The sequence below is a fragment of the Chrysochloris asiatica genome, unplaced genomic scaffold, assembly GCF_000296735.1.
Source record: "Chrysochloris asiatica unplaced genomic scaffold, ChrAsi1.0 scaffold00021, whole genome shotgun sequence".
NCBI lineage: Eukaryota > Metazoa > Chordata > Mammalia > Afrosoricida > Chrysochloridae > Chrysochloris > Chrysochloris asiatica.
In genome coordinates, this window is record NW_006408539.1 from 12,343,851 (window position 1) to 12,357,107 (window position 13,257).

At 42.0% G+C, this 13,257-nt stretch overlaps 1 protein-coding gene across 1 annotated transcript in view; it reads right to left on the reverse strand.

The window, feature by feature from the left end:
- CCBE1 (collagen and calcium binding EGF domains 1) overlaps nucleotides 1–13,257 on the reverse strand; it is a 263,943-nt gene that overhangs the window by 40,946 nt on the left and 209,740 nt on the right. The window contains exon 3 of the mRNA XM_006837530.1: nucleotides 6,435–6,487. Coding sequence (XP_006837593.1) covers nucleotides 6,435–6,487 — 53 coding nt within the window. The remainder of the gene's footprint in view (nucleotides 1–6,434; nucleotides 6,488–13,257) is intronic.

A 13,257-nucleotide genomic window follows, 5' to 3' on the forward strand; every position in this document is an offset into this window, starting at 1 on the left:
TGGATGGAGCAGATTGTCCCTAGCGACCCTATAGTGACCCTATTGGATGGAGCAGATTGTCCCTAGCGACCCTATAGTGACCCTATTGGATGGAGTAGATTGTCCCTAGTGACCCTATAGTGACCCTATTGGCTGGAGTAGATTGTCCCTAGCGACCCTATTGGATGGAACAGATTGTCCCTAGCGACCCTACAGTGACCCTATTGGATGGAGTAGATTGTCCCTAGCGACCCTATAGTGACCCTATTGGATGGAGTAGATTGTCCCTAGTGACCTTATAGTGACCCTGTTAGATGGAGTAGATTGTCCCTAGCAATCCTACAGTGACCCTATTGGATGGACTAGATTGCCCCATATGTTTTCCAAGGCTGTGGTCTTTATGGAAGCAGATTGCCACGTCTTTCTCCCATGGAGCAGCTGGTGAGCTTAAACTACTGACCTTTTTGGTTAGCAGTCCAGGACTTTACCCACTGCCCCACCAGGGCTCCTTTGATGACTAGACATAGCTAAAGCAAACAAACACAAAAACAAAACCAATAGACTTATTCATGCACTAGAGTTGGTTATAGCAAAGCACCTTCCAGCACTGGAGACCACCTTTCCTGGCATTGTTCTTCCGGTCTAGGTTATATTAATCATACGGGCCATCTTCTCACGTCGGGTGAGGGAGACTGGTTGTAAGCCTAGACATTTGAAATCACGATCTCTAGCACTGAAAGGAACACTAAGCATGTGGTATCCATGTAATGTGTTTTTAATCAGGTTGGGCAAGGACTTTACTTGGGACCTTAAATCAATTGCCTAAACTTGGGTTTCTATTGATATCTGCCAAACATTAATATAAAGGGCACAGCTGGTTAAAGAGAAAAGCTGGTTGAGAAAGGAATGCAATTATTTTGACTTGTGTGTGTGTTTTCCCCCAACAGGCTTTAGCCAACAGAACTGGCTGGCAGTGAAAAATTCAGCCTTCGGATGCAGGGCCAGATGTGAAGGATTTTGGCTTCTTTCTGCAAGTACAGTTATGGGGCAATGAACTCTTTCATCCTTCCCAGGAGGAGGACAGGCAGCAGAAGTGATTCATTTATTTCTAAATGACAAATAGATACTTTCTGTTGTTCTTGTTGTTAGGTGCTGGTGAGTTGGTTCCAACTCACAGTGACACTACGTGACAATAGAATTGATCCTTGACAGGTTTTCTATGCGTCATCTTTCTGGAAGCTGATCTTTAGTTCTTTCTCCCATAGAGCTGCTGAATGCGTTTGAACTAACAACCTTTCAGTTAGAAGCTGCGTGCTTAACAGCTGTACCACCAGGGCTCCTTAGATGCTAAACCATGAACCAGTTTAGCCTGATTGAAGAGCATCTAGAGAGACCTGGATTTTCAAGCAACAGAGAAGAAAACAGTTTCATATTACCCACATTACCCACCCACCACCCCAACTCCAGGCCCGGACAAACTCATTTCCTGGGCTGCCTTCCTCATGACCTAGCTTATGTCTCCCATCTACCTGTTGTTACTGTTAGGTGCCATGGAGACAGTTCCAACTCATAGTGAGTGACCTTATGCACAACAGAATGAAACACTGCCTGGGCCTGTGTCAATCTCACAGTCGTGGTTAAGCTTGACACCACTGCTCCTGCCATTGTGCCAATCCATCTCATTGAGGGTCTTCTTTTTTGTTGACCTCCCACTTTACCTAGCATGATGTCCTTCTCCAGGGACTGCTCTCTCCTGATAATATGTCTGATAATATGAGAGATGAAGTCTCCCCATCCTAGCTTCCAAGGAGCATTTTCCAAGGATTGTATTTCTTCCAACACAGAGTTGTTTGTTCTTCATGGCAGTCAGGCCATGATACTTTTAATATTCTTTTCTAACACCATAACTTAAACGCATCAATTCTTCTACGGTCTTCCTTATTCATTGTCTAGCTTTCACATGCAAATGAAGCTATTGAAAATACCATGGCTGGCACTGGCCCCTCCAGAAGAGACACGAGGTCAACCACAACAGACACCCGACTGGTGTGCCCCAGGGGCCCATCTCCGGAAGACACACTCGGTCTTGTCTGCGGAGACTCGGGTCGACCAGCGAACCACCACCTTAGTCCTCAAACTGACATCTTTGCTGTTAAACACTCTGAAGAGGTCTTTTTTTGTGCAGCAGATTTGCCTAAGGCAGGATGTCCTTTGAGTTCTTGACTGCTGCTTCCTTCCATTAAGTGTTGATAGTTGATCCAAGAAGAATGAAGTCCTTGACAACTTCAATCTTTTCTCCACTTATCATGATGTTATTTGTTGGTCCAGTGGTGAGGATTTATGCTTATACTGAGGTGAAACCCATACTGAAGACTATGGTCTGTGATCTTCATCAGTAAATATTTTAAGTCCTCTTCACGTTCAGCAAACAAGGTAGTATCATCTGCATATTGAAGGTTGTTAATGAGACTTCCTTCCAGCCTGATGGCATATTTTTCTTCATATAATCCAGGTTCTCGGATTATTTGCACAGTGTAAAGATTGAATAAGTATGAGGAAAGAATTCAATTCTGCTGCACACCTGTCCTGACGTTAGTCTATGCAGTGTCCCTTTGTTCTGTTTGAAAGATCGCCTCTTGGTCTATGATTAGGTTGCTCACAGGCACAGCTAAGTCTTCCAGAATACTCTCTCTGCAGTGTTGTCCATAGCTTGTTCACACAGTCCAAAACCTTTGTACAGTCAATAAAGCACAGGTAAACATCTTTCTGGTATTCTCTGATTTCAGCCAAGATCCACCTGACTTCCGCAGTGATATCCTTCTTTCCATGTCCTCATCTGAATCTGACTTGATCCTCTGGCAGTACCCTGCCAATGTATTATTGTAGCCATTTTTGAATTATCTTTAGCAAATTTTACTTACATGTAATGTTAATGATATTGTCCGATGATTTCCGTATTCTGTTGGGTTACCTCTCTTTGGAATGGGCACAAATATGGATCTCTTCCAATCAGTTGGTCAGGTAGTTGTTTTCTAAATTTCTTGACAGAGATGAGTGAGTGCCTCCAGTGCTGCATCAGTTTGCTGACAGATTTCAATTTATATTCCATCAGTTCTCGGAGCCTTGTTCTTTGCAAATGTCTTCAATGCACCTTGGATTTCTTCCTTCAGTAGCATTGGCTCTTGATCATATGCGACCTCTTGAAATGGTTGAGTATTGTCCATTTCTTTTTGGTATAGGGACTCTGTATTTGTTTCATCTTCTTTTAATGCTTTCTGCATCATTGATGTATTGTCCATAGAATCTTTCAATATTGCAAGTCGAGGCTGGAATTTGTTTTCCAGTTCCCTCAGCTTGAGAAATGCTGAGTGTGTTCTTCCCTTTTGGTTATCTAATTCCAAGTCTTTGCACACATCTTTATAACACTTGACTTTGTCTTCTCAAGCTGCCCTTTGAAATTTTCTGTTCAGCTTTTATTTTCTCAGTTCTTCCATCTATCTGCCTTAGCATCTCTATGCTAGAGAGCAAGTTTCAGAGGTTCTTCTGACATCCATTCTTGTCTTCTAAATGAGCTTTTTCTTTCTTTCCATATGATATTCTTGATGTCACCCCCCCAACTCTTCTGGTCTTTGGTCATTAATGTCTAATGTATCAAATCTTGAGATGATCTCTAAATTTGGGTGGAATATGTTCCAGGTCAAATTTTGTTTCTTGTGGACTTGTTTTAATTTTCTTCAGCTTCAGCCTGAACTGGCATATGAGCAATTGATGGTCAGTTCCACAGTTTCCCCCGGCCTTGTTTTGGCTGATGATATGGAGCTTTTTCACTGTCTCTTCCCACAGATGTAGTCAATTTTACTTCTGTGCATGCCATTTGGTGAGGCCCATGTGTTTAGTCATGCTTTACACCGTTTTAAAAAGGTTATTTGTAATGAAGAAGTCATTGGTCTTGCAAAATTCTATCATGTGATCTCCAGCATTGTTTCTAACACCGATGTTCTATTTTCTAACTACTGATGCTTCCTCTTTGTTTCCAACCTTTGCATTCCAATCACCAGCAATTATAATACATCTTGATTGTATGTTTGAGAAGCCCCCAATTGTCCTGGTCCTCTGTTTGGCACCGCTCGGTACCCCTGCTACATAAAATGTGTCTAGTACATATGTTGTTGTTAGGTGCTGTCCAATGGTTCCGACTCATAGCGACCAGACATACAACACAATGAAACGCTGCCATTCCTACACCATCCTTACAATTGGTTTGAGTCCATTGTTGCTGCCATTGTGTGACTCCATCTTGTTGAGAGTCTTCCTCTTTTACTGACCCTCCACTTTACCAAGCATGATGCTCTTTTCCACGGGCTGTTCCTTCCCGACAACAAGTCCAAAGTACAAAATATGATGTCTTTCTGTCCTTGCTTTGAAGGAGCATTCTGGCTGTATTTCTTTCAAGACAGATTGGTTTGTTGTTCTGGAATTTCAAAGTACTTTCAATATTCTTCACCAATTCCATAACTCAAATGCATCCATTCATCTTTGGTCTTCCTTATTCATTGTCCAACTTACAGATGCATATGAGGTGGTTGTAAATACCATGGCTTGGATCAGGTGCACCTTAGACCTCAAACTGACATCTTTGCTCTTGAACACTTTAAAGCGATCTTGAGATTTGCCTAATGCATTTCATTTGACTTCTTGATGGCTGCTATTATGACTATTGAATGTGGATCCTAGCAAAATGTAGTCTTTGACAACTTCAATCTTTGGTCCGTAAATCATGATGTTATTTACTTAGTCCAGTCATGAGAAATTTTGTTCTGTCTAGATTTAGAATGCAATCCACCATACTACAGTCTTTAATCTTCAACGAAGTTACACATGGAGCACATACTGCAGCTATTATTGACAACAACACGAGTAGCAATAAAAACACCCATCCTTCGTTGAGCACCCAGTAAGTCAAGTAGCTCAACGGTTTGGCTGTTAACTACAAGGTCGGCAAATCAAATGCACCAGGCACTCCTTGGGAGAAAGATTTGGCAGCCATGGAAGCCCTCTGGGGCAGTTCTTCTCTGTCGCAGAGGGTCACTGTGAGTAGGAATTGACTCGATGGCAATAGATTTAAGTTTGGGTTCCCTAAGAGCCAGCTGTTCCAAGTACATGTCAGACAATTCTTAAAAATAACCCTAAGAATCAAATACTAACATTTTCCTGAAAACAAATAAACACACAGCTAAGGTTTCAAGAGCAACTTGCCATGGATCATAGCTAGTAAGAGGTAGTGGTGGTGGCTATGTGCTGTGGAGTCAGTTCCAACTTACAGTGACCCTGTAGAGGGTTTCCAAGGCTGTAAATCTTTACAGGAGCAAAAAGCCTCATCTTTCGCCTGTGGAATGGCTGGTAGTTTTGAACTGCTAGCCTTGAGGTTAGCCTGACTTATAACCACTACGTTACCAGAGCTTCTTAGTAGAGGTTGTTGTTGTTAAGTGCTGTTGAGTCGATTCTGACCCATAGCGACCCTTATAAGATTTCCAAGGAGCAGCTGGTGAGCTTGAACCGCCGCCCTTGCAGTTCAAATGGCTTTGCGGTCTGGTGCATTAACCCACAGCGCCACACCAGGACTCCTTAGTAGCAATAGAAGCATGATTATAGTCCTAATCTCTCTGATTGCACACTGTCCTTATCTGGTCTTCCCAGCCTGGCTGCAAGCACCTAAGGGCTGGGTTCCAATCACGCATGTCTCTAGCCCCGTGCTGGGAGGAGCACTCAGTCAGTGGATGCTGGTGACGTGAGGGAGGCTTATGTTTAGGACACGTACAGTAGATAGAGAGTTGGGAAGGAGCCAGTTGTGTTCTAACTGAGGATAGATGGAATGCTGATTAGGGAATCGGAGCATAGAGTCCGAAACACAAGAATGACTCCCTGTGTGTGCACGTGTTGTGTTATTATTAGAGTGCGTGACATACAACCAAATTAGAAGACTTTCATGTCAAGGGGAAATTTATACATATATACACACATGCACAGTTAATTAGACACGTGCAACACACACATATTTCATGCACAACTGAACTATATAAATTTTACAATAAACACTGGACTAGGAACCACTGGCTCTGTGGTTCGAGCCTGCCAGCTGCTCTGTGGGAGAAAGATGAGGCGTTCTGCTTCTGGGAAGAGTTAAACCCTCGGAAACCCTATATAGGGTTGCTATGAGTGGAACCAACTCAAAGGGACTTAACAACAACAACAATGACTGATAATGAACAAAGTTGTTGTTTTTAAGTTCCACTGATTCCGACTCATAGCCACCCTGGATATGGTTTCTAAGGAGCAGCTGGTGGATTTCAACGGCTGACCTTATGGTTTGCAGTCCAGTACTTATACTATATAGTGCCATACCAGTGGATAAAGCGGGAAGCCATAATTTGTATCTCCATCTCTATATTACATACCTTCTGGGATGCATTGTCCAAGAACAAATTTATACCCTTTGCAGCACTTTTTCCTAAGAGACAAACAAAAAACGTATTTTAAATGTTTAAAAGTTTAAAATACATTAAATCTATGGATTAACCTACAAGTTAGATTAAACCTATGGATGAATCTATGTTGTTAAGTGTCGTTGAGTCACTTCTGACCCATAGCGACCCTGTATAGGGTTTTCAAGGAGTGGCTGGTGAGCTTGAACCACCAACCTTGAGGTTCAAAGTGACTTTGCAGTGCAGCACATGAACTCAGCACCACACCAGGACTGGGATTACTCTATCTCTATAGGTTAGATTAAACCTATAGGGCTTTTTTTTTTTTTTTTTTTTCCATCTTTGAAAGAAATAAATTGTTCCTGGGAAACATGAAGGCATAAAGCACAGTAATTGTGGAGGAATTTTAAGTCAATCTGAGATTAAATGTAAAAAATAAGATCAAACCACACAACCACTTCTTCCAATAGCAGGATGTCCTTTTGGACACACAATGTATGACACTGTGGTGTGACGTAAAATGACATGCTGCCATGACATCTGGTAAAATTGGGAGGTCTTTGGGTGGCCTGACCACCAGTTCCCTTCTCCCCCTTTGCTTCTGCAGGTAGGCTTCCTAGCACATATGACAAGCATATGATTTACATTTACAGAAACAGCTAATTGAAGAGGAATGGCGTCACCTTCATCCTTAAAAAGAGAACTTCAAGATCTATTTTGAAGTACAATGCTGTCTATGATAGGATAATATCCACTCACCTGCAAGGAAAACCAGTTAATGCCACTATTATTCAAATTTATGTACCAATCACTACAGTCCATGATGAAGAAATTGAAGAGTGCTACTCATTTCTTCAGTCTGAAATCGATCAAACATGCAATTAAGATGCAATAATAATTACTGGTAATTGGAATGCAAAAGTTGGAAACAGAGGGAGGATTAGTAATTGGAAAATATGACCTTAGTGATGGAAATTATGGTGGAGATCACATAATAGAATTAAAAAAAATTTTTTTTTCATACTAGAATTTTGCAAGACAAATTACTTATTCGTTGCAAACACTTTCTCCAACTACATAATGCACCTCACATGCATTACACAGAAATCATATCGATTACATCTGTGGGAAGAGATGATGGAGAAGCTAAGAGTTGAAACTGTCTTCACAGCACCGAACAACAATGGCAGCAGAAACAATTGGGCACTCTTGATAGATTTTTGCAAAGGACACAGGATGCTCACAAAGGCTTTTGCTATGGAGAAGTTTTGGGAAAATAGAAAACTGCATTGGTGAGAAAAAGGGCAGGAAAGTTGTGCCAAGAAACTTTTTTTTCATTAACGACAATATACTTGCTCATTCTTTGAGGCTACCAAAGGCTGTTTTATGAGAATTCTTTTGGGAAAGCTTACCCCATCCACCCCATAATCCTGATATTGCTGCTTCATACTTCATTTTGTTCTTCCAAATCACATAATCCTGCAAAGCAACACAATTAGAGTTTCTGGAGGATACCCAAACTGCTGTTCTTATGTGGTGTAAATTGAAGAGTGCAGTATACTTCAGGAAAAGATTGTTGTTATTGAGTGCCGTCGAGTTGTTTCCAACTCATAGTGACCCTGTATAAAGTTCCCAAGGAGCTGCTGGTGAGCTTGAACCACCGACCTTGTGGTTCAAATGACTTTGCAGTCCAGCGCATTAGCCCACTGCGCTACACCATTAGAGAGATGGAAAGAAATATCACCTTTGGATGGAGGCTAGGTCGAGAAGCAATAACTTCATAGTTTGATATTTTTTTGTTTAATAAAGGTTTCTGTGGTTTTGCAGCAGCACCTTTTGACCTACCCTAGTGTGTGTGTGTTTTGTTCACGCAAATGAATGATGGGTGGTAATGTCCAGCGTTGCCCCGCCAGGCATCATTTTCCAGCATCTCCAACTAACTTATAATTTTATATGACAAGAGGAGCCCCTGGGGGATAAGTTTATGATGAAGATTATTTGTAACAGTGGTAGAAGATCTACCTTTCATTCCGTGAAATTGAAACCGTGCCTAGTTTTCCATGGTTTAACAAAGTCCAAGCCCCTAACCATCAATAGAAACTGACTTAATAGCGTATTCATTAAAATTTTACGGTTTGTGCTTACCGTATTACTCAAGGCTGCCCCACAGAAAACTCTTAAGAGGAAGAACAGTTCTCGGGGTGATTAGAAATGCCAGTGATTCATGAGAGAGTCGGATAAAAAAGAAACACATGTGTTTTTGATACTTATGCCTAAAGTCTATCCCCACATTTAAGCATGTGGTTCTATTTGTCTGTTTCGAATTAAATTTCGGTATCTAAGGTGTGGAGTCCTGGTGTGGCGCTGTGGGGTTAATGCGCTGGACTGCAAGGTCGGGTTGAACCAGAAGGACAGCGGTTCAAGCTCACCAGCCGCTTCTCAGAAACCTTGTACTGGGTCACAATGAGTTGGAAACGACTTGACTGCACTTAACAACATTTAAGGTAGCCTGTGAGATGTTCCATGGCATTTTAAAGTTCCTACAAAAAGATACAATCCTTCCAACCTCTCTTTCCCACATCCAAGACAGTAAATTTGGTACTGCTCACACAATGGAACCAGAAGTAACCTGCTATTTATGTTTTCATGAAACTCAATGGTTAATGAAGTGATCAATCTGGGATTCTGTAAGGAGAAAAATCTGAGCTTCGTGATGAAAATGTGTCATTCAAATACCTACTAAGCTAAGAATTAACTTCTTCTTTATGCTTGTTTTTTTTTTTTTTTTCATTGCAAAATTGCTCCCAGCTCTGCATGAGTTCTGAGAGGAGGGCACGCTCTTGCCTTCCCCAAACTCACTACCCCATCCCCTTGCCCCTGCGCCTGGGAATCGTCCTTATCTTGCATGTTAAACACTTATCAATCATATACTGCCATTTAAAATAAATAATAAAATATTCCAAAGCATAAAAAAATAAACACTGGCTGTACACGCCACTGCATGTTTTATACTATTTCCGAGACTACTTATGATGTCATTTAAGTCTAATGTAGCTTGGGATAGCCACAGTGAAATCTCCTTGTTATGTAAACCCAGGTACTTGTTAGACTTCAGGACAAAGTGGACTGTGTGCTTTTTATCTTCAAGAAAAACAAACTAAGATGGGGAAATTCACATGTGTACCAGACGTGCAGTCATTCTTAAAATGCTTCATGTGTTGCAGCTTGGTTTTCCAAATGCAAACACTCTTCTCTTTTTTGGCAAGGGTAAGAGGTGATTAGTTAGTGGTTACATAGAAAGGGAAGGAGCCCTGGTAGTGTAGTGGGTTAAGTGTTGGGCTGCTAACCTCAAGGTCAGCAGTTCAAATCTGCCAGTTGCTCCTTGGGAGAAAGAAGAGGTTTTCTGCTCCTGTACAGATTTTCCAGTCTCGGGAACCCTTTACAGGGTCCCGGTAAGTCAGAAACAACTTGATGGTACATAACCATCACCACCACATAGTAAGGGTGACCATCTGGCGACCAGGGAAGCCAGGAAAGTTTCCCCTGAGTACCCTGAGTTTCAACACACAATACAAAATCATAATAACCATGGATGGTGCAGCCAGAAATAAATCCTATGATCCAGGTGTGTGTGAGCTCTTTTGGAAGGGTAAATTAACCATGAAGGGGAGGGAGACAGCAGAAGTACTATATCTGACAAAAAATAACAAAACCAAAACCTGCCTATAGAACTAGAAGGGATCTTGGAAGGTCAAGAGAGATGGTGGTGGTGGTTGTGTGCCCGTGGAGTCAGTTCTGACTCATAATGAGCCTGTACAGGGTTTCCAAGGCTGTAAAATATTTTTACAGGAGCAGAAAGCCTCATCTTTCTTCCACAGAGTAACTGGGACATTTGAACTGTGGACCTTGTAGTTAGCAGCCTAGCTTGTCACTTACTTCCCTATCAGGGCTCCTTAAGAGAGTTGATTTGTAATTGCTTGGTTGTTGTTAAGTGCCTCTGAGTGAGTTCCTACTCATAAATCCTTAGGGGAGCAGAAAGCGTCATCTTTCCCCCACGGAGCAGCTGGTGGGCTCCAACTTATGGTTCACATCCAGGGCTTATCATATGGAACCGCTGCGTTCCCAAGAGAGTAGATAAGAGCTATGTAAAGCTTTGTTTCAATGCAAAGGTCAATTTCTAAGATTCACTTGGGCTTTCCCTTGTATAGTTGCCTCCACGATGCCTAATCAGAGACTTTTAAAAATGAGAGAAAGCTGCATTTCCCAGAAAATTTTAGTTCTTGCTGCCAAGCAAATCTGGTTAAAATTCTGCCTCTGTCATTTCAAGAGCCAAGGATATGACCTTGGGTTGGCTTCTTAAGCCTACTGAGCTTCAGATTCCTCATGGTCACATGTAGATGGAAATCATTGCCTTCTGGGACTATTGCTAGGATGACACATACTATATGGAAGGTGCTTAGCAGAGATCCTAAGGCAGGAGTTTTACAGACACAGTAAGCTAACAGCAAAAGCAAGTCCTCACAGTTGCTTTATCTTATAATTCATTTATTGCTTCCAGTTCTTATTAAACACCAGTCATCTTCTTTTCTTCCTAAGAAAAACTGAAAAAAGGGAAGGGGTGGGGACAGATTTCTGATTTCAAGAACACAAACCCCGTATCTCATCTGTAACTCCGAACCACAGTCTATGAGATGGAGGGTGGGCAGTGGTTTTGCACAGTGGAGGACCTTCAAACCTGGTGCCTAGGAGGTAAGCAGAAGTCAACCACCTGTGGAACTTTAGCACTGCTCAGAAATTGGAGGCAATGAATATTAAAGGAAATGGTGGTCAGAAGAGAGCAAGGTGATTTGATCTGAAAGTCTGGTAAGAAGTTAGACTTGAAGTTCCCTCACCAACCCCATCCACTTAGCTTAACAACACACTGCAAACTTGTTTGAACCGTAATGTCGGCAGTTCAAGTTCATCAGTAGCTCCTCAGAAATCCTATACTTTAAGGGTTCGCTATGGGTTGGAACTGACTCGATGGCACTTAAAACAATCACTGAAAGACATAGAAGTTGTATATGTGGGGTGAACTGGACCCCAGAAGTCCAAGTCCAGAGAAAATAGTGGAAATTCCTCACTAATAGACAACTCAGTCTAGGGACATAGGTTCTTCAAACATTTTCTAGAACCCCTTCAGCTTAACAATTCCTTCCAAAAGAAGGAAACCCATCTGACGACAGCTTCTTAGGGCAAACCCCAAAAGACTTCCTAACATCTTCAACTACTCAGCCCTAAATGAAGACAGATGACACTGGAAAACTGGAGAACATCGTTAGCATAATGTATGATCATCAACCCAACTGCTCTGTGGCTAGAGAAACTTTGGCCAAGAAGAATCAAGAATGGGATCCCTTAGGTCTCATTTTCAACGGCCAGGGGTTTAAGAGTGGTCCTGAATTTCCTCCTACAGCTGCTCACTGTAAGGAATCTTCCCTTTCTTCTTTTTAACCTTCTAACCTGCCTAGACAGCACTTCACAACAACAACAACCCTTCCTGGAAATCTTTATTGAGCTTTGTTTGCATGGCTTTGCGTGATCTTCTAGAATTGCTGTTACACCAGATGGTCTGAGAACAGACCCGAATAAAATGACTCACCTCCCATCTACTCAGACTTGGTTCCAGCCCTTTAACCAGCACAAGTGCTTCCAGGCAAATGGAACTGGGCTGTGCTGCCTACAGCAATCATTACAAATAAATGGAACTAAAAAAATAAATAAAGGACTAAAAGGTTCCCTGCCTATTTTGTACCCACATGTAAATTTCTTGTGAGTGACAAATCTCAGTGGTGCTATTAACAGGATCATAAGGAGCATATTAGGTGTAATCTGCTATTACGGGCACAATTACAGATGGCCAAGTTCAAATCAGGAAGGAAACAATTGTTCTGAGTACTAGCGCTGTGGTCATGGCATCTGCAGTTCAACTGTGTGATTTAGAGGGAAAAATTAAAAACAAAACAAGACAAAACAAACCTGTGTGGGAGGGTTTCTCTTAGATGGGGCTCCGAGATAACAATTTAAAATAAAAAAAAGTTATGTTGATTCCAATTTCTGATGACCCTATGTGTGCCAAGTAGAACTGAACTCCATAGGATTTTCAATGATGGTAACCTTTCAGATGTCTTTCTTCCAAAGCAACTCCGGGTGGGTTTGGACTACCAACCTTTTGGTGGTGGTGGTTGTTGCTGTTCCAACTCATAACAATCCAATGCACAACAGAACAATACACCACTGGGAGATCAGTCTTCCTCAGACTCTCAGGGTAACACCCTCAGGAGATGGCTGGCTAGAGTCTAGAGGGGTTTGGGCAACAAGAAGCTCCTATGGGTTCAGTCTCTCTCTGCAACGATGGTAATGCCATACACCTTCGCTCTCTTTCCACACATCCCCTCTTTCCTTCCCTCCTTACACAAGGTTTCTACCTCCACAGCCATCATGATCTTGTTTGCTGGCTGCCTTTTCCCTTTACCCTAACTCAGAAGAGAAGTTGATCATTTCTAAAAAACAAGAAAGTAAACGGAAAGAAACTGAATTGATGTTATCTTTGTAAAAACATATATATATAGATAGATAGATATACAGGAGCTCTGGTAGTGTAGTGGTTACGAATTGGGCTGCGAACCTTAAGGTCAGCGGTTCAAAACTACCAGTCGCTCTGCGGGAGAAAGATGAGGCTTTCTACTCCCGTAAAGATTTACACCCTCGGAAACCCTGTACAGGGTCGCTATGGGTCGGAACCGACTCGACGGCA